The 22579-nt window shown below is 44.7% G+C and overlaps 1 protein-coding gene across 1 annotated transcript; it reads left to right on the top strand.

Annotated features, from left to right (window-relative positions):
• Positions 1–12030: 12030 nt before the first annotated feature.
• On the top strand, positions 12031–16320 carry LOC119330333 (aluminum-activated malate transporter 9-like). Its single transcript, XM_037603440.1, has 6 exons — positions 12031–12451; positions 13690–13827; positions 13923–14192; positions 14929–15065; positions 15157–15303; positions 15381–16320. Exons 1-6 carry the CDS (start codon positions 12076–12078, stop codon positions 16056–16058), a joined length of 1746 nt encoding a protein of 581 aa, XP_037459337.1. The 5' UTR covers positions 12031–12075; the 3' UTR covers positions 16059–16320.
• The last annotated feature ends 6259 nt before the right edge of the window (positions 16321–22579 follow it).

Genomic DNA, 22579 nt, shown 5'->3' with positions numbered 1-22579 from the left:
CCGCCGCCGCCACCCTAGCACGCCGCCGTCGCCACCGTTCGCCCCGCCTCGCCGGAGGTAGCCCCACGCCTCTCTTTTTCTTCCCCCGCGGTTCGGTTCTTTTAAAAGAAACCATTTCGATTTTCTTTTCCGGTTTTTCTCTCCGATTCTTCATTTCGGTTTCTTTTCCGAAACCCTAGATCGGTTTTCCGTTTTCTTTTTCAGTTTCTTTTCCGAAAAACCCTAGATCGGTTTACGTTCTTCTTTCGGACCATTCGTCTCAACGAACGTGATCACCGATTATTCCCGGTTAACGATGCCCGTTCGTTTAACCGTTCGTCTCTTTCTTTTCGTCGGATTTATTCCGCGATCGCGATCTCAGATCCGATCTTCGTTCTAGTTTATCTTCTCGCTCGTTTATCGGAATCAGGTGATTCAAACGCCTGGAGTTTCATTTTGAAACCGCCGTTCCATCTAAACAACTTAAACAAGTTTTTCCTTGGAAAAATTTGACCTAGTTTCAACTTGCTAGAACCGAGTTGTTTTCTTCCGCCGTTTGTTTTCCGTCGTTTGTTCGGTTCGTTCTTTCTTTGCAACCGGAGTTCTTAAGTTGAGCTTTCTGGTTCGTCCTCTCGTTCGAGTTTTACTTGTGCTTTAGATGAGTACTTGTTGTGTGGTTACTATTGTTTGCTTACGATAGATTGACCAGAGTGTGACGAGTAGATCTATCAAGAGTTTTAAGTACGAATCATCTTCATCTACCTTGCAGGCAAGTTCACACTTTGATCATACCTTTTCTACAACCCATGTTTTATTGCATTAGATCAATCCTCACATATTGCATGATTAGGATCTAATTAAATTGTGGGATGGGAAGTAGATGAGGTAGTACCTATCACCTGTATTATTATAAAACCTTTGGGAGTTACTTCTACGTTTGCTTATTATGCCATGCTATGCTAGTAGACGTGGATTGGGTGAGTGATATCCATGACAGATGTGAGTTGATAATTTTAATGGTTTATCTAAGGTGGCAACTTAAACACACATCTGGGTGGATTGAGGCACCTGATGTCTATCAGGACTTGCCTGTTTTATTTTGGACCGCCACCCAGGCTCAAAGGGATCATAAGATAATTCATGCTAGAAACTTCCGTGTGCAGCCACATGCTACTATGGGCTCTGGCATAGTTGACTAAGTTGTGCGAACTCTTACGGGGTGGACTAGCAGATGTAGGGGTTGTAGGTGGTACGGTCTACCCCACATGTAAGGTGCTAGCGCTTCTGAAAGACTGTGTCTCGGTCATCCGTTTCTCAAACACCATGTAGTGCGAGAAAACAAACGGAGGCGATCGAGTCATGTGGGGAAAAGTGCGCAAACCTCTGCAGAGTGTACAAACTAATCATGATTAGCCGTGTCCCCGGTTATGGACAACTTGAGTATCTAGTACTTGAATATCAAGTGAATCTCATCATGTTACTTCTAATTAATGTTGGTGGGTTTTAATTGTTCACTTAATTGGGATTGAGAATGCTGTCAACCATTCTCGATGTTTAACAACCACCATGATAGTTAAATAAATTTATTACTTTGCAGTAGGGAAAAATTGGCTTTACGCAAAAACCTTATAACCATAGAGCTTTTCCACCAGCCATATATGCATATAGTGATAGCCATTGTTCATCATTTTCTCTATGGTGTGAATTTGCCAGTACATTCAATGTCTGACCTGTTTCGGGCTGCAACGTCTCATGTTGCAGGATTATCTTACGACGAGTAAGTGATACGTTAGGGTTACGATTTCTACACTCAACTTTGTCGTTGGTGTTGATGGGAATCCACAACCTTGTTGCTTCCGCTATATGGATTGAGGTAATAGTATTTACATTACTTTATACATGTGATTTACCTCTGTTATAAATCCTTCGAGTACTGTGTGTGTTAGCATACCGATCCAGGGATGACACTTAAGCACAGAGACTTGACCCATTCAGGTCGGGTCGCTAAAAGATGGTATCAGAGCACATGTTGACTGTAGGACGTGACCCTAGAAACCGGCAATCCCATAGCAAAAATTTTCTCTACAACTTTCCCTTTCAAAAAAGATCTTTTACCTCTCTTCTCTTCTGAGCTTATTCAAAAATTCCTTTTTTTAGTGAGACCATACCCCTTTTTCCTTTTGACCACGAAGATTCGACTGATGAGACCACTCCAAGAAGTATAGGATATCAGACTAGTAAGACCATTCAGAATGAAGAGGATTTTACCATACATTATGATAATGGAAACTACAACTATGAAGACTCTGAAGACTAGGAGAATTGGAGGCTCTGAAGAATCCCCAGATTTGTATGACCTAGGAATGCTACCCTTATGGAACTTGGCAGACTACAGAAGTTGTCAATACCCGAGATCAAGGTGTATCGGAGAAAGACTGAAACAAGGAGCATGAGAACTCAAAGTTTTATCGAGAAAACCCTAAGGCAGGAGATATCAACTATGGAATGATAGCTCATGGAAATGACAAGAGCAGAAACACAGCTATCCAAGAAGTTATCTCGCGCTGATGCTATTGTCACCATGCTGAGTTAAGGATGCATGTCATCAGAATGGATTTGATGGAAGAAGGCTGATGGAGCACCTATTAGTAAGATGAAGTTTTAACCTTAGCCGGTGTATCACCAGGATCTGGAGTAGTACATAAAGAAGTTTAAGGTGGAGCTCCATGAAAGCATATTAGACAAGGAAGCATTTCGTGAAGAACTCAGGAACCAAAAGCTGAAAGTAGCCAAGATGGAGGAGCTACAACCTCGAGATACCGGAGATTTGTCAGGAACTGAAGGACAGTATGACCATGGCTCATGCCAAGGATGTTGAAACCTAGAAGTTTGGAATGCAATTCCAGAATATTCAAGGATGTCACGAGAGACTTCGCGTCAACCGAGTTGATTTGGCAAAAGAACTTGAGAAGACAAGCATGATCGGAAGAAGCCATTGGAGGCATGAACAAGGCTTGAAGAGTTTGGAGACGCTGAAGATTTATTGACCTTTAGAAGACCAAACCCCTGTTATATACCTACGTTAGATGCGATGTTTGTGAGCTGTCATTTGTTTGATGTTTTTCGACAGCCACAACAAAAATCTGTCTTTTCAAAACTTTTGTTTGTATTGTGTGCATCACTCTCTCTTGATCTCTCTTATCTCACCCCAAAACCCATGGACCCAATAGAGGATGAGTGGAGATGAGCTTGTATATTCGGGACCACTGAGTCAATTGGAGACAGACCGATGGATTCAGAACATGGAGGATCACTTGGAGAATAACCCTATAGTCGAAAAGGATATGACCCAGCATGCTCTTTAGTGCTTTGAAAGAGGTGTTGCTACTTGGTGGAGGATATACCAAACCATGAATGGATGGCAAGTAGTAACCACCTGGAGAGAATTTAAGTTGACTCTACCAAAGTCTCGACTTGTGTCCCAGAAGTTGAAGCCTTATGGAAAGGATATGAAGAAACCTTGTGCATGCAAGATTTATGGAGAAATAGGACATACCCATAAAGAACACAAGGATGAATGCACTATTGTGAAGGAAGTCACCCAGTTGAAGAATGCCCAACTAGGCAGATTACTTGTTTCTTGTGTGAAGGGACTACCCACTAACCTGCTCAGTATCACATTTACCCCATGGTACAACGAACCAACCAACAGAAGAAAGAAGAAATGAAAGGAGCCCTCATGGAAATTTTAGAAGAAGCTGTGATGGAGGACACACCTAAATAAGACCCGAGTAAACCCTGCACTAAGTCTTGCTATTCATGTGGAGAAGAAGGACACATCTCCCAAAATTGTTCGAATGGGGATCTAGTAGAATTCCCGACAGAGGAAGTAGAGTATGACCCACAGGAAATAGAAGCCCTAATTGGAATGGAAAGGTCCAGGAAGAGAAGCAGATTGGATTCCAGGAGGGACCTGAGTCATATTACCTGTTATAGGTGCAAGGAGTCAGGGCACTACCTCAACAGTTGCCCAAAAAGGAAACCTCGATACTTGTCAGAAGTAATATGTTTTAGTTGTAATGGAGCAGGGCACTTTGCCAGAGATTGTCCGAAGGAGAAGGAGACTTGTGATAAATAGTTGAGTTTATAACAGAAGAAATATAGTAGTAGTAGTGAGAACATTTTCTTTTATATTGAGGTGTTGAGTTGAGACATGTAATGGAAAAGCAAAAGATTGTAATCATTGGAGAATCAATAAAGTTAGCAGTGTTGGTACTGATATGGATTTTATGAGTTGTTACTCTATGAAGAAGGATTTTGACCATTTTGAGGATAAGAGAAATATGGTCTATGGAAGGTTTGTGCATTTTAAGGGTGGTAGTACCCTATAAGAACCCTTGACTCTTGGAAAAGATAAGGATACTCCACTGAGTGGATTTCAGACAAAATGAATACGAGTTTTGTCTCGATATGTGTGATACCCTAAGAGTAAGTAGGATGAAGTTGGAGACCGTCCGTTGGACCAAATGTGATCAAGGAGTCAGAAAAGAATATTAAGTTGATTCAAGATAGATTGAAGGTAGCTCAGTCCAGGCAGAAGAGTTATGTAGACTCAAAGAGGTGGTCTATGAAATTGGAGATAGAGCATGTCTTCGTGTGTCCCTCTGCGAGGAGTTAAACGTATTGGAGTTAAGGGACAGTTAGCCCCGAGATTTGTAGGACCATACCGAGTTTTGGAGCGTATGGGAGAAGTGGCCTACAAGTTGGAGTTACCCGAAGGACTATCAGGAGTTCAAGATGTGTTTCATGTTTCCCAGTTGAAGAAGTGCCATGCAGAGATGGCTAATATTCCCTTGTAAGGACGCTTGACCGCGGAAAGGATAATGATGTTCCACGAAGTAGAATATGGACTTCATAAGTATAAGTTTTTATCTCGGTATGAGGGATATCCCACGAGGATGAAGAGATGAATTACTATTGGATATAGAGGAGGTATGATGTCGGAAATATGGATCAATTGAAACTCCATGATGAGTCTGAGTAATCATGTCCTAGCTTGGTGCAAATAGAAGGAAGGAAGATAGTACAATTGGATGGATTCTAAGAATACTAGGAAGTTGGAAGTTGGAATAATGATCAGTTGCCCAATGATAAGTTCAAGGACTACAAGTGATGAGATGTGCCATAACCCCGGGCCCCAGAACCTGCCAAGAAGCAAGCACATTCTTGCTGAAGGAAAAACCCTGGAAGTGGATATACCTTTGTCGACAGACGATTTTATAAGAGTTTACGCAAAACCTGAGAGTTTTGAAGGAACGATAGATGGTTGTTTGGCTTGCAGAATCTATGGATTTATTCGAACTTGGTTCATCGATAAGAGAAATTCTGCAATGCTTGTGAGGATGACCGAGTGTTAGAATGCGAGATTCGCTAAACCATATACAAGGTAATGATTTGGGTGCGGGATGGATTGATCACCATACCGACTTACTCTTATTATTCGCCTTGCTATATGGGATGGTAAATTTGAGTGACTTACCTATAGTAGAGAGACGGCGATATTAAACCTTGTTTAAACCTTAGAATGGTATAAGTATTTTTCCCTTGTACACGGCAGTTGTGCCAACCGTAGGTTATACGGTGAGGATCAACCAAGACCCATTTCCTGCAGGAGAAACCATACATTGTTGACCACCATGAGATATCGATAGTTGTTTAGTTTTGGCGCTAGACCCATCAGCTAAGAAGACCCAATCTCGGAATAACCTTACCAAGAGGAAAGGACAGAAGAATTGAGGAAAAGGTTATGCCACTACCGGAAGAGCCAGAGAAGGAATTTTCCGAGGATTTGAGAAGACCGACACTGTTAACAATATGGATGAAGTATATGAGTTTCGATGGAGCTGTAACCATGCTTCTAAGGGTGGTAGCACCCTAGCCCCCGGAGACGATTGATGGATTTTTTAGGAGACCCCAACCCTAACCTATTTCTTTCTAGCCTCTCCGAATCTCGAGGACGAGATTCCTTTTAAGGATGGTAGGTTTGTAACATCCCAAATTTTCAATTTGGAATGTTATACATTAGATCATCATGCATATCTTATTTTCTTGCATTTTTGGTCGATCCTAGAAATTTCACGCAACTCAAGGACCTTCGGAGAGAGTTGGAGATTTCGTTATTTTCATATTTGAGAGTTTTCTCGAATTTGAAAAGAGGATCATTTGATTTATTTATTTCATCTTCAATTATTTTTCCGATATCAAAATATGAGAGAGGGAATAATATGACTTTCCCAAAATATAGGAAAAATGAAGATTTAATAAATAGATCAAATTTCGTTTTCCGGTGTTTGTTTGTTTTTCTTGGATAGGGAAAAATGCGTGTTTTCAAAAATTGCATTTTAGGCCCGGAGAAAAGTTCATTTTGTTCGACTCATTTTTAGGAGTCGGGGAAAATTTACTTTAGATTTTTCGGAGTTCGTTTAGATAGTTTTTCTTTTGTTTTCTGCGCGTGAAAAACCAGTTAAAAAAAAAGAGCCTCCCGCCAGGCCAGCTGGGCCAAAGGCCCAGCCAGCCGGCCATCGCCCCAGCCTCCCTGCGCGCGTGCGCCAGCGCAAGGCGCCAGGCGCCAGGCCGCCGCCTCGCCTCTTAGCCGAGTCCCTCTAGGACTGTAGGCTAGCCCTTTTTCCTTTGTTTCGTTTTCCTTTTCCTACTCTATTTCTTGTCCCCTACCCCAAGTAAATCCCCCCCTCACCTATATAAATACCAACACCCCCCCTCCAAAACATCAAATCAAACCCCAAGCCCCACACCACCCCGCGCCTCCCCAAGCCGCGCCCCACCCCGCGCCCCTCACCCGCCGCCGCCGCCCCTATAGCGCCGCCGCCGCCGCCCTAGCACGCCGCCGTCGCCACCGTTCGCCCCGCCTCGCCGGAGGTAGCCCCGCGCCTCTCTTTTTCTTCCCGCGCGGTTCGGTTCTTTTAAAAGAAACCGTTCCGATTTTCTTTTCCGGTGTTTCTCTCCGATTCTTCATTTCGGTTTCTTTTCTGAAACCCTAGATCGGTTTTCCGTTTTCTTTTTCGGTTTCTTTTCCGAAAAACCCTAGATCGGTTTACGTTCTTCTTTAGGACCGTTTGTCTCAACGAACGTGATCACCGATTATTCCCGGTTAACGACGCCCATTCGTTTAACTGTTCGTCTCTTTCTTTTCGTCGGATTTATTCCGCGATCGCGATCTCAGATCCGATCTTCATTCTAGTTTATCTTCTCGCTCGTTTATCGGAATCAGGTGATTCAAACGCCTGGAGTTTCGTTTCGAAACCGCCGTTCCGTCTAAACAACTTAAACAAGTTTTGCCCCGGAAAAATTTGACCTAGTTTCAACTTGCTAGAACATAGTTGTTTTCTTCCGCCGTTTGTTTTCCGTCGTTTGTTCGGTTCGTTCTTTCTTTGCAACCGGAGTTCTTAAGTTGAACTTTCTGGTTCGTCCTCTCGTTAGAGTTTTACTTGTGCTTTAGATGAGTACTTATTGTGTGGTTACTATTGTTTGCTTACGATAGATTGACTGGAGTGTGACGAGTAGATCTATCAAGAGTTTTAAGTACAAATCATCTTCATCTACCTTGCAGGCAAGTTCACACTTTGATCATACCTTTTCTACAACCCATGTTTTATTGCATTAGATCAATCCTCACACATTGCATGATTAGGATCTAATTAAATTGTGGGATGGGAAGTAGATGAGGTAGTACCTATCACCTGTATTATTATAAAACCTTTGGGAGTTACTTCTACGTTTGCTTATTATGCCATGCTATGCTAGTAGACGTGGATTGGGTGAGTGATATCCATGACAGATGTGAGTTGATAATTTTAATGGTTTATCTAAGGTGGCAACTTAAACACACATCTGGGTGGATTGAGGCACCTGATGTCTATCAGGACTTGCCTGTTTTATTTTGGACCGCCACCCAGGCTCAAAGGGATCATAAGATAATTCATGCTAGAAACTTCCGTGTGCAGCCACATGCTACTATGGGCTCTGGCATAGTTGACTAAGTTGTGCGAACTCTTACGGGGTGGACTAGCAGATGTAGGGGTTGTAGGTGGTACGGTCTACCCCACATGTAAGGTGCTAGCGCTTCTGAAAGACTGTGTCTCGGTCATCCGTTTCTCAAACACCATGTAGTGCGAGAAAACAAACGGAGGCGATCGAGTCATGTGGGGAAAAGTGCGCAAACCTCTGCAGAGTGTACAAACTAATCATGATTAGCCGTGTCCCCGGTTATGGACAACTTGAGTATCTAGTACTTGAATATCAAGTGAATCTCATCATGTTACTTCTAATTAATGTTGTTGGGTTTTAATTGTTCACTTAATTGGGATTGAGAATGCTGTCAACCATTCTCGATGTTTAACAACCACCATGATAGTTAAATAAATTTATTCCTTTGCAGTAGGGAAAAATTGGCTTTACGCAAAAACCTTATAACCATAGAGCTTTTCCACCAGCCATATATGCATATAGTGATAGCCATTGTTCATCATTTTCTCTATGGTGTGAATTTACCAGTACATTCAATGTACTGACCCGTTTCGGGCTGCAACGTCTCATGTTGCAGGATTATCTTACGACGAGTAAGTGATACGTTAGGGTTACGATTTCTACACTCAACTTTGCCGTTGGTGTTGATGGGAATCCACAACCTTGTTGCTTCCGCTATATGGATTGAGGTAATAGTATTTATGTTACTTTATACATGTGATTTACCTCTGTTATAAATCCTTCGAGTACTGTGTGTGTCAGCATACCGATCCAGGGATGACACTTAAGCACAGAGACTTGACCCATTCGGGTCGGGTCGCTACAATAAGATACCAAACTCCGCAAGATATGTAACATGGACACATGCGTGCGTTATGTACCTTGAGAAATTTTTGTAGTGGACCTTCATCAATGCCTTCTCCAACCGGTGTCTTCTCCATAATAGACTGGCTTTCATCAGCTGATTTCTTGATCTGCTTGCGCTGCGCATGAGAACGAAGTAACACGTTAGCCATTCAAACATGTGTAATACGACCAACGGGACAGTAAAGAAGGGAACACTTTACCACATAGTTAATCACCGGAATAGCAGGGACTCCTAGCCCTTCCCTGACATCTTTGTTGTACTTCCCATTTGATAGATCCTCAAAGTTTACGGGTTCTTCAAGAATATCCTCATTGTATGCCGACGGGCATATCTCAACTCGAGTATTTTCAAGAAGCCATCATAGGTAGTTATCAAAAGCAAGTGAGCTATGCTCACGAAGTTGGGCGCGTGCACTGTTACGAGCTTTCTCCACACAAAGATGGAAGCGGGTAACATACGAAGCATGATGCTTGTCCCAGTCCTTTATCTTCCGCTGCTTTCTCCTGTCCAACCTGCATGGTAGAAAACCAAACATTAGCACAATCAAGAAGGAGTGGCGATGCTTAGTCAATACGGTTCATGCTCTCTTACCTATGAAGTGCTTTGTCCGTGTCCACCCAATCCGATGGGTGAGGCTGGAACAGACCAAACTGACGATACACGCGACGTGGCAAGTGAAGCTCAACCGCCCATTTGCATATCAGTGGGCACTGCATGAGCCAAATATCCCTATCCCGCAAGCACATCGGGTTGATGGCAAACTCTGGAGTGTACCTTACTGTGCCATTGGAGCCATATGGATGCCATTGCACCTATGAAATAGGACAACAATGCAACATTGATGACAATTATTCAGGTAAGCATGAGAAATAATTGAAGTAATGTCCTCGTTACCTGCTCAGGCGTAATCGTGTCCAACTCGGCAATGTACTTTTGGTACATGAGATTGACATCATTTGTCATCTCAGAAACCACATCCCACTTGTAAGCCCAAGTGGGGCGCTGTAATTCGTCATCTTCATCCCAAGGATTAAACTTGACGCTCTTCGGGCGTCCAACAGGCAGACGCTCCCAGCTCCATACAGAAAGTAGAAGCAGATTACCACCAATGCCTACCCAATCTGTGATCCTGCAACATGCATCGTCCAACTACATATGAAAGAAAACAATGTTAACTTGACAGCAAGGTTACATTGCTAATGAAGAAATGAGTTGATAATGAAACAAACCAACTACCTGTCGGTACAAGTAGGCAAGAGTCGTTGAACCCCAACTCCATCTGCTATCGAAGACGGTCAACGCCTTCAGCCACATCCATGGAGTGTTATTGCCCGTGGAGTCAGGAAACAAAGTCCTCGAGACAACGTACCACATCATCAGTTGCATCCGCAGGGCAATTGGCCAAGTTCCTTTGAATCCACGTGAAAGTAGCTCTGGCTGCTTTTCTTTCCTTCTTCTTCTTCTCTTCTCCCTCCTCTACATCAGCCTCAGCCTCGGTAGGAGCCATACCGATAAGAGCAGTCATCTGCTGGCACCACCCATTAGAATCGGTGCTCATACAGAGAGGCCTCCCGTCGATAGCAAGATCAGTGATCAAGGAGACATCCTCGAGCGCCACGGTCATCTTCCCAGTCCGAAGATGGAAACTGTGCGTCTCTGGCCTCCACCGATCAGCAAGAGCGGACACTAGTGGAGTGTTGAGGTTCGGCATGGACCGGTTGACCAACTGAATCCACGGGAGTAGTCCTGCCTGCTGGATGTACGGTGTGTACTGCTCATCGTACGACATGGCAGGACCAGAGACCCCGTGATACCGAATCTTCAGAGGTTCAAGCTTTTGCAAAAAACAAGTAATGACAAATCTTAGGGCATGTCAATTTTAACTAAAGGCAAATTTGCTAAATATTTAGATTACTCATTATTACCATCTCCTTCTCGCGCTTCATGTAGGCCCGGTGTCGTGTGTCATAGGCATCGTCGAGAAGCCAAACCATCCTTACGAAGTCCAAACAATAAACATATATGAGTTCATCTCAAATATCGGTATACACTAAATGTCTCATATGTGTTCATCTAAACATCTCATATGTATTCATCTACAAGAATCTCAACATCTCCTCCTCACACAATGAATAAATGATTGTAAATTCTCATATATATCTCGTATGTCATATGTGTTCAAGTAACTCAACATCTCATATTTCAAATAAACTCAACATCTAATATATATCTTAAAAACTCAACATCTCATATATATAGCTACAAAACACAACATCTCATAATTATCTACAAAACTAGGCACCTCATATATATCTAAAAAAACAATCTAGGTTTCACTAACAAGAATCATATAATACCACTATGACTACACATCCTTCATCACAACACCCAATCTTGGACAAATAAAGATCCAAACCAAGCAAATCAAGGGTTCCACCCAATTTTGGACAAATCCCTAAAATTGCAACGAATTTACGGAGGAAAAGAAAAAAAACGAAGGAGTTTACCTAGTAGGAGGGATTGGAGATTGAATCCACCGCTTAAATCTTCAGATCTGAGAGGGGTGTGGGGGGATCCGAAGGAGGCGCCGCCGCTGCTCTCTGTTCCAGAGAACAACTCCCTGGAGATAGGGAAGAACTGCCTGGGAGGGGCCGGCCCGATGCGGCTTAAGTCACAGTGCAGTGGCCAAGCGATACGCGCTGCACATTACACGGTGTGGCGCCTAGCGGTTAGGCGCTGCACTGCTGTCTGTGGGGCCGTGCCAGGCCCCGGGCTGCTACGCTGGCCGGGGGTGCAGCGTCTAAGGGAAAGACGCTGCACGGTAGGGTGCGGTGCCTTGCTGTCGGGCGCCACTCGAAAGGATCGGTAGCGTGATTTTTTTTCCAAAAGCGGTTTAAATTTTGAATTGTTTTCGTCCACAGATCAAATATGTGTTTTCTGCCTGGTAGATGCTCGCGCTTGGTCATGCGTGACGCCCCTGCGCGTGGGGTGAAGAATCTGGCGCGTCTGCGTAATGATTCCCTTCTTTCGCTAAGTTAGTGATCAGCCGTCCATCCATATCCAAGGGTAACCAGAAGCTCTATATAATCTCTCGTGTCTCCGCGAGCCGAACCTGTCCGTCCTTGCACGCACTCACGGACGCACTGCACCAACACCGATCCTCGTGCAAGCGACCTCCCCGGCGGATGGGGATGGGCGCCGCCGCCGCCGGGCTCCTGCCGCGGGAGGAACAGTGGTCGACGCTGGAGGACCAACGGGGCGAATGCCCGCTGCTCTCGTCGGCGTGGAGCCTGCCAGGGCCGCCGGGGGAGGGGATCGGGAATGCGAAGCAGGGGGCGCTCCGGCGCGCCGCGGCGCGGGCGTGGGGCGCGCTGGCCGCGGGGCCGGCGGAGATGTCGGCGCTCGCGCTGTCCGACCCGCGGAAGCCCGTGTTCGCGGCCAAGGTCGCGCTGGCCATCGCGCTCATGTCGCTGCTCGCCTTCGTCCGCGAGCCGCGCGACTTCGTCAGCCACTCCGTCTGGGCCCTCCTCACCGCCGTCGTCGTCTTCGAGTTCAGCATCGGTACGCACGTTCCGATCCGGCTGCCCCCTCCCTCCGACTCGGTGCTTTGCAGCGATTTGATCCACCTCTCTTCACTTTCTTCAACATTTCCCTTCCAAGCTTCGACTTCTGTTGTTATGAAGTGGACCCGTGGAGCATGGTAATGTTAACAGTATGTTCAGTGCAGTTCTGCAGCGCTGCCTGCTATGGAGAGTTGAAGTTGACCTGGTGGTAGATAGATCGATTAAGTTACAGGTGTTTCTATGGTTTGTACAGTATTGTGAACTTGCAGATTCTGTTTTTCTTTTTGAATAATCACCGGGAGGAGTGGATCCCCACCTGTCTGCTTGCAGATTCTGTTTTTTTCTCTGCTCAGATCCATATTAGCACTGATTCTGGGCTTCTGGCCAACCACTCTGAATATTGAGCCTGTTGCTTTTTTCTGCAAGGAAGCACCATTAATTTAGTTATCTATGAGTGATGGAAAGTGCCACTAAATTTTGTTCTACAGTTTTACTTGGGCCAGCGTTGATCTTGGACCAGCTGCAGAACTTATTATATGAAATGGTAGACACACCCATGACGACTAGTTAAATAAATGTATCTTGTTTGGAGGGGTAATTACTAAACAGAATTTACCAAATATTCCTAATGTTTTAACTGGCAACTGATGGAAGGCTACCATTTCCTGGATGTTGCTTGCTGATCTTTCATAGTATCACTGTGATGCAGAAATCAGCCTTAATGGTAGCGTTATTTGTGAAGTGTATATCGCTGGTTGCAAGCCTGCCCTTTAATGGGATATCTTGCTCCGTACTTGAAGTTTTTATGAACCAACATATCGTTATTTATTTTTACCTAGTCACATGTTTTAAACTTATCATTATGATCGTTAGAAAGCACCACTGAACTCTCTTACTATAGATTCTAGTTCAGTGGCTGGAACCCTTTGCTGTAGTACCCGTTGTAGAACTTACACAGATGCACGCTCGTGCGATATGCAGTTCTTAACATGGACCAAAGATGCTATTTCTGACGTGCAGTTCTTAATTAGCAACTGGTGAAGGCTCTTTCTTTCTCCTGTAGTTTTGCTGGTCTGCATAATACCATTTCGATATGGAATGTAAGTATGAAGATATTTACAATTTGTATTTGTCTTACCTGCTTCTCACTGATATGGAGCTTTTAATGCTAAATTTCATGGTGTGTACATTCAAAAACATTATTGCCCTTCATTAATTTGGTCCACTGTTATGCAGGTGCAACACTTAGCAGAGGTTTCAATAGGGGATTAGGAACACTTACTGCAGGAGGGCTTGCTCTAGCAATTGCTGAATCGGCCAAAAACCTGGGGGAAATGGAAGAAGTGATTATTGTTGTGAGCACTTTCACTGTTGGTAAGCATCAAAAGCATGCTGAGTTCATTTCCTGGTGCATGTTATGCGAGTGTATCTAACTTGTTGTCTATCGGCTTTATGTTTTTGACTGCTAGGTTTTTGTACAACCTTGGCAAAGCAGCACCCAAAGATGAAGCGTTATGAATATGGATTTCGTGTATTCTTGCTAACATTCGGTTATGTCATGGTCTCTGGATACAGCACAGGGAAGTTCACTGATACAGCTGTAAACAGATTTGTATTCATTGCTCTTGGTGCTGCTGTCAGTCTGGGAATCAATATAGGCATTTACCCAATCTGGGCTGGAGAGGACTTGCACAATTTGGTTGCAAAGAATTTTGCTGGTGTTGCAAATTCCTTAGAAGGTATAAACCTTCTACCCCCTAAAAAATTGATGCTTAGATCATTATATTTTTTTTACAAGAAAACGCACAAGCCTTGCATCTCTTCATGCATTGATAGTAGAAGAAAATTAGGACCCTGATAAGTGCCACACGTGTGGCACGAACACATGGCAACTCCGAACATTTTTTATGGCAACTTTCTTTTTGGATGGCAAATTTCAGTTTTTCTTTTGGGTTTTTCCTTTCGGATGACAACTTTAGTTGTAAAAACCGTCAGGACCGGATTGCTTCATGCCACACGTGTGGCACTTATCATTTGGGAAAAATTATGTATAGGCCCAAAAGGACCATCACCCCTAAAAAATCGAAGCAACACTCTGAAGTGCTAGTCACTGACGGGAGAAGCGCCTCCAGGCCAACTGCCCCTGCATTAGCTCACTGCCAAACCTCAGGCTTGATATTGTCAAGCAAGTTGGCGACGTTGAGTTCTGTGTTGCCAAAGACGGCAGCCTTTTGCTACTTCCAGATCCACCACACTGTGAGCATGACCACCAAGGAGGTGCCTTTTCACAACGTTGGTGGGGTGGAAAGGTTGCCATGATGTCACTAATCCACGAAATCGTAGCATTTTCTCATGTTGAATTGTTTAAATTTCCGAGAACAGGTAGAAAATATTAGTTGTATCATTGTGATGGCTGTAGAGTGTAGGTACGTCTGATTCTTACGCCTTTATTGCCAATTTTGCTGTTCATTCTAGGCTGTGTTGATGAATATCTGAAATGCATGGAATATGAAAGGATTTCTTCAAGAATACTTCTATATCAAGCTTCTGATGATCCTCTATATAGTGGGTACAGGGCAGCTATTGAAGCATCAGCACAAGAGCAAACCTTGGTTTGATCTTGCTCTAAAGCTAACACTTCTATTTAGATTATCTCACCTTTTTATGTCAATGTTTAATCGGTTCTTTTGTATGTGCTTCTAGCTAGATGATGCTATATGGGAACCACCCCATGGCCCTTACAAAATGATGAGCTATCCTTGGAAGAGTTTCACTAAAGTTGGTGGAGCACTGAGGCATTGTTCCTTCGCGGCCATGGCACTGCATGGTTGCATTCTTTCAGAAATTCAGGTTTGCTAATATAGTTTCCTCGACGACCTGTTGAAGTTGTGCATGTATTTTCTAAACAACTATATATCTGATTTTAGGCACCGCCAGAAAGCAGAAAGGTCTTTAGTTCAGAAATTCATAAAGTGGGCAGAGAATGTGCTAAAGTGTTGCGCGAGCTTGGGAACAACGTCAAGACAATGACAAAGTTGAGCTCCTCAGATATTCTATTTGAAGTCCACTTGGCAGCTGAAGAGTTGCAAAAAAAGATTGATGAGAGGTCATATCTTTTGGTGAATACTGAAGCGTGGCACACTAGCAAGCGAGCTGAAGGAATCAAAGATGCCATGAATGCCACCCTTATTGCGGGAAGAGAAAATAAGAATGAAGCATTGGAACCTACCATTGCTGATCAAATTTTGGCATACCATTATAAGACATTTGCTGCTAGTTCATTCCGTAGCAGATATGATTCGTCGTCAACCATAGACGGCTACAAGAAGCTACCACATTGGCCTGCTCGAACAACGTTCCATCCAAACCTGCCACTCGAAGACACGGAATCAAAAACATATCAAAGTGCAAGCGCCTTATCCTTGGCCACATTTTCCTCGCTTCTAATCGAGTTTGTTGCCCGGCTACAGAATGTTGTTTACGCATTTGAAGAACTCAGTGATAAGGCCAATTTCAAGGAGCCGGTGGAGGAGCCTGTTGCAGTTGGCAAGGGTGATGGTGGATTTGTTGCTAAAATGTGCAAACTTGTTGGACTCAGGAGCTGACATCGACGATGACCCTGCGACGTTCCTCCATCTGGAAGCCTTGTCGCCCACTTTTATCTTCCAGTTCTGTTTAGTTATTCTGGACCACGATATACAGTGAGACGATTGCTGGCGGTACTGCCAATCGTCAATTAATGTGTTTAAGCACCCTGTAAGCGCAACAGGGAAAGGTAGATGTGTTGTAGCATGCTCATTATTAGTTGTCTAGTGATGTTGCTGCTATCTTGCTTTCAATGCATTGATGTGCGTTTGTTGTGCTCGATTGAAAGTTGTGCTGTTGCTAAAAACCGGTAGATTTCCTGAGGAAAGCGGGGCAGATGATAGTCACGCAGCCCTTGTTACACAGAGATCTGTACAACCATGATTTTATATAACGGCATGATGATTCTAATAGAACAGGAAGATAAATTTCTAACGACCGCTGTTGTAGATTAGGTTGTTCGCCAGGAGTTAGCCGCATTTGATTTGTGTTGGTGCCGTTGGAATTGTAAGCGTGAAATATTTGCATTTTCCGTAGAGATGTTCAGCAAGACTAATCACACGCATACATGTCTTCTCTTGTTTCCTTGTACGCTTCTCAATCACAGGAATTGAACTGACGAGCTCAGGCATCAGTCTTGATGCTATGCGTCTGGTTAATGAAATACGTAAGTCATCAAGTATTTTATACTCAATCAACCACGTGGATAATGTAGAATGGCTCTATCTGCTACCCATGCGAACAAACAAGAAACCACAATGCCTTGGAGGTAAACTATTTTCAGGATGTTCTAATTAATGCTTACAACTACGAATGCATGTGATATTTGATAAACTGTTCAGCATCCCTCTCGATTTCTTGTTATCATAGTCTACTATCTACAACTACTTATTTTTCCGCGAATACGCAAAGTTTGCGTATCATTTTATTGATAGAAGTTAGATTGAGTATAAGAGGTGGTACACACATGACACGGACGCAAGAGGCGTGAACATGGAGGACGAAGTAGAGAGGCGTGAGATGCTCGACCCAAATAAAGAAAACACAGCTAAACTCGTCGACCAAAGAAACAGTCCAACCAACAATTAGACGACCAACATCTCCAAATCCAGCACCGAGTACGCCGCGAGCAAACAAGACGAGGCCTTCATGTATAAAGAATGACACCAATACGTCATCGTCGTCCAATCCAGAAAACCAAACCTAGGGTGTCCCCTGATTCTCGAAGAGGGACACAAATAACGGCCATGGTAGCACCTCCAAGAAGGGGACGACTCCCGCGGGTATTGCCGCTGCCAACATAGGATGCAAGGATTTCTCTCAGGCCAAAATCTGGGCAATCCCAAGTCGTCGGAGCACGAAGCGGAGTAGAGGAAGTTGGGCATAGGCCGGAGCTGTGACTGCAAGAGGGGAGCCACGCCCAACACCGAAGGAGGCATCGGGTGCCGCTGGACACGCGAGCCTCGGAGGAGGGCAAGGTTGTGTAGGTGAGCGGAATGAAGGCGACGGGGATGTGAAGGTGGCCGGAGACCCAGGTGAGCCAGAATCCGGAAGGGAGCGCAGATTCAGACCACCGAGACCGAAGCAGCAGGGACGCCGACGGGCTTAGAGAGCTAGAAGGGGACGCAACTCTCAAAACGTGTCGACATCGATGATGCACTAGGGTGGACGGCCAACCAAGGGCACCAGCAGGGTGATGGTGGTGCGGAGATGCCGAGAAGCCAACGAGCCAAAGGAGCCAGAAAGAGCGCAGCTCCCAGGATGTGTCAGATCCGAAGCCGCATTGTTAGGCCATGGATGCAGGAGAGGGCGCAGGTCCATGGTCGCCGGGACGAAGCCACCCCTCCTGGTGTGGGTGGATGGTGAAGGAGACTCACATGCAACCAAACCTCCCGTCCGACCCTTTGCGGGAAGCAGTCACCGCCGAGGACAACCAGACACCTCCATGGCCGCCTCCCGGAGAAGCTGACCCGGAGTCGAACCAGGGGATGGGAAGGGTCGGCGTGGGGAGTGATAACCCACAAGTATAGGGAATTACTTGTAGCCTTCTCGATAAATATGAGTGTCGAACCCAACGAGGAGCTAAAGGTAGAATTAATATTCTCTCAAGTTCTATCAACCACCGATTTAACTCTATGCGCACTAAGGTTTGCTTTACTTAGAAACAAGAAATAAAACTACTTTGCGAATAAAAAGATAGCTTTGCAAGATAATAAAGAGTTAGTTGATGTTTTAACAAAAGGACAAATAAGTAAAAGTTTTTGAAGAACAATGAGAAAAGGTTTGTCCGTAGGCAATTGAATATGACTCGATAGTGATACTTATCATATGTATGAGGGAGAGGCTTAAGCTAACATACTTTTTGTTCTTGGATCACATGTTCTTATGATTGGAAATCTAGTAAGCATCCGCAACTACTAAAGGTCATTAAGATAAAACTCAACCATAGCATTAAGTAAAAAGTCCCCTTTAATCCCATATGTAACAACTCATGAGCTCGGGTTTAGATTTATGTCACTTCGACAACCCACTATAAGCGAATCATTAACATATTGCAACACCCTACAGTGAGAACCCCACATGCTTGCGTGACACTGAGGGCACCATAGGACAACACCATAATAACATATAACTCGTATCAACCACATCATACTACAATTGACTTGCAAGACAAAAAGAAATCTACTCAAACATCATAGAGGTGCAACACATCATTGGATAATAATATATGGCATAGAGCACCATGTTCAAGTAGAGATTGCAGCACGGTGACAGAGGTTACACCACTGCATAGAGGGGGATAAAGTTGGTGATAACGGTGGCGTAGTTGTTGGAGTAGATCTACGACATGATGGTTCCCCTGGCGGTGCTCCGGCGCCGCCGAGAGAGAGAGAGAGAGAGAGAGAGAGAGAGAGAGAGAGAGAGAGAGAGAGAGAGAGAGAGAGAGAGAGCCCTCCTTCTACTTCTTGCTTGGCCTTCCCCCAGATGATAGAAGGGTTCCCCGTTTGGTCCTTGGCCTCCATGACCCCCAAGGGGCGGGTGCCCCTCCGAGATTGAATCTCTCCTCTTCTCTCTCTAGGGTTTCTCTCTGTTTTTGGTCCAGTTTGTTTTCTGGCCGAATATCATTCTTAAATAGTCGGAGATCCATAACTCAGATTGGGCTAAAATTTTAAAATGGTTTCCCCGATATTAGTTCCCTTGCACCACGAAGAAGAGCTCCAACCGACTTACGATTGGTTCATAAGAACACATGGCGCACCCAGGGGGTAGGCGTGCCCCCTGGCGTGTGGATCCCATGGGCCCCGTCTTGTGTTGATTCTTGCGCCAAAAATTCAGATATATTCCACAAAAAATCTGTGTAAATTTTCAGGTCATTCCGACTCCGTTAATTGTTCACCTAAAAACTCAAAAAGATAGAAAATAGGAACTAGCCTTTGACATTGGTTTAATAGGCCAGTTCAAATAGAATTAATATAAATTGTTTCCAAACATCTATAAAAGTGGTATGATAACAGCATAAAACGATAAAAAATTATAGATACGTCGGACACGTATTAGGGAGCCGCAATGAGTAGGGTGCACCGGGCCACCACGAAAGACGGCCAGGCAGTACCGCGACCAGTGGGGGGGGGGCAGATCCCAACTAGGGTGAACCATAACAGAGGAGCGACAGCCGAGGGTAGGCCACCCGAGTAGCCAACACGCAGGGGAAGAGACGCTGGGGGAAGCCGCCCCCACCAGCGGTGGAGGCCGTCGGCGCCACCAGGGAGTGGATCTGTGGGGCGAGTGGCGAAGGGGGAGAGAGCACAGAAACGCCCCCGCCCCTGCCATCCCAGGGCCCGGCACGGCTTCGTCGGTCGGCCCTCCGATGACGACGACGCAGGGGTGGGTGGGAGGTGGGGCGGTCCACCAAAGAGTGGGGTTCCTCCCGAGTCGCCCGACTCAGGCGAGACGAGGGTAGGGGGTCCCTTGTGACAACTAAGATATCGTGCCTGTATTCCGCAAGCCTCTTTCCCTATCTACAACTACTTATAAAAGCATGAATCTGATGAATTCGAATGATCTCAACATTCAACCACCTATATCTAATGTCTCACATTGCTTCAATCATGTATCCACATCTTCGACATAGAAACACATTAATTGCATTAATCATAATTTGATGACATAAGTGCATTAATCACAATTAACCTTGGAGTCAACATTAATTGACGTTTATCTTGGAAATAATTTTACTATCAAACCATTACCAGTACTACTAAGTTACCGAGTGTTAGAACCGAGCTACTCAGCCAATGAAACTTTCATCCACTGCACATAGTTTTGCCACTGAGTAGGTTCTTTGTGCAACTTTGTCAAAAAAAACACTAATAAGTACATTCTCCGATCTCTACCATTCCTAGTGCACTTATCATACTTTTGCGGTTTTTTCATCTCTTTCCTCTCGTGCTCATGGTTCTCCTCCATCCTACTTTGCCACTGCGAGAGACAGAAAACCAGGTATTGTCGGATGAACATAAGAACAAATCTCTCTGTTCCATAGCGACAAGAGACAGAGGTTGGTTGGGAGCATCTGTTGTTCATTGATATTTCACTCTAGGCTGGATGAATGAATATGTACTAAAGATTCCAGCGCTTGTTTGTTGTGGTGAATTCTATTGTTTATTAATGATCGGAGCACATGTGAACATGATATGGCATTGGGGCTGTTCGATACCAGAGTAAGAACTCGTTACCAACCATGTTCTACGGTAAAATGAAATTTGAAAAGAAGAGTACCAACTTTATTATATGTATTAGCCTTTTTCATCTACTGAATCTACTATTGTTCTAGACGAAACTGAAGCAACTATTTGTATTAAATAGAGTTGAGTTGGCATCTCTCTACCAGAGTCTAAGCTCACGTGAAAAAATAACTCCGCGATAAGGTCTGAAAAGAAACTAACTTCGGGAGCTATTTTTTTATCCATGCTATCACCCTGCCCCTTGAAGTCGAGTCCTCTCTTCGATCCTGCTTTTTTCTCAACCCTCACATTATGTTCCTCGGGCTTCAACCAAATAATTGTCAATGGGACCTGTAGTATACCACCAGCTTGACGCCGTCTAGGATCTTGATAGGTCATCCTGACACGACATCATCCTCTCCCAACAAGGCATCAAACACGAACCCAACACCGGTCAAGAAGCTGATGCTGACGCTGACGCAAGAGAGGATGCCATAGGGAAGGCGGATGGACAACATCACACATATCCTCTAATCTACGTGTGTGACGCCTGTCTTTAGCCCCAATATCCTCAATGCTTCAATGGTGGTGCGGTCATGGTGTTGGCATCCGGAACCATGCTTCATTGTTGGTGTGGTCATGGCGTGGCCGCGTCAGTGCATGCTAGTGTGCCTGGAGATGGCATGCCATGTATAGATACTGAAGGTAGACCTGCAGATTTGTACTTGACACGAGTTGGCCAACGCTTCCCCATGCATGCTTTGGAGTCATAATCAACGAGTATTTCTAACTTCTTGTTATTGTGCGCTCTTGATACTTGCGTGATGATTTAACAAGGATGGTGTATGCTGGCTGACCTGGTGAACAGGAGAAAGTGAATGCCGAGCTGAGAAGTCGTGATGGTCTGATGCGGCCATACGGGAATGGATACTTGTGGAAGACCTCCCAGGAAATGAGCTTGGTGTTTTGATTTAGTTATGGAGCTCTTGTTACACATAGATGTGCGCAACCATGATTTATGTATAGCTACATGAACCACCAAGGAAATTCAGTATTGTGTCAATGATGACTCTAATGGAATAGAAAATAATTTTATAGCTTCAGTTGTTGTACATTAGGTTGTTTTCCATGAGTAGCCACAATTGATTATTCTTAGCGCCGTTGAAACATTACAAGTGTGAAATATTTGCCATTTTTCGCACAGATGTTTAACATGACTAACCATGTCAGCAGAAATTAAACTGACCCAGGCTAAACTGACAAGGTCGACATCAGTCTTACAGCAAGTCACGTTAGTTAGTTTATTTTGTCCTTTCCATCTTAACAACAAATGAGTATTGTGCTATTGGTTTACAGTTTTACACATGTACCTCTTGCTCACTTATTAAGACGAAAGCGAAGCAAATGAAAGGTGAAGCCTCTTGCCACCCCCAATCAAATGTTGCCATTTATAATTTAGTATATGAATATATTCACAATGTTATATATATAGAGTAGCACTATTCTGATCCCAGGATCATAATAGTTATTCGGGTCACGGTCAGCCCTATAAGGGGCCGACAGAGTTGTTCCTGGATCCAATCGAATCGGCGCGTCAAAAAAGCCCACAGGCCATCCCCAAGCTCCTAGCCTTCTTATCCCCGCCCCGCCCCGCAGCCCGCCGCCCCGTCCCCATCCCGCCGGCGCACGTCGCTCCGTCCTCCCACCCCGCTACCCGCCGCCGAGCACCGCCCCCATCCCCGAACCCGCTCCTGCTGCTGCCGCCCGAGACCGATGTGCTCTCCTGCCGCGCGCCGTCTCCATCCCCACCCCCGCTC

The sequence above is a fragment of the Triticum dicoccoides genome, chromosome 7A (genome assembly GCF_002162155.2).
Source record: "Triticum dicoccoides isolate Atlit2015 ecotype Zavitan chromosome 7A, WEW_v2.0, whole genome shotgun sequence".
NCBI lineage: Eukaryota > Viridiplantae > Streptophyta > Magnoliopsida > Poales > Poaceae > Triticum > Triticum dicoccoides.
Note: the sequence above shows the minus strand (reverse complement) of the source record. Positions and strands in the feature narration are given on the sequence as shown.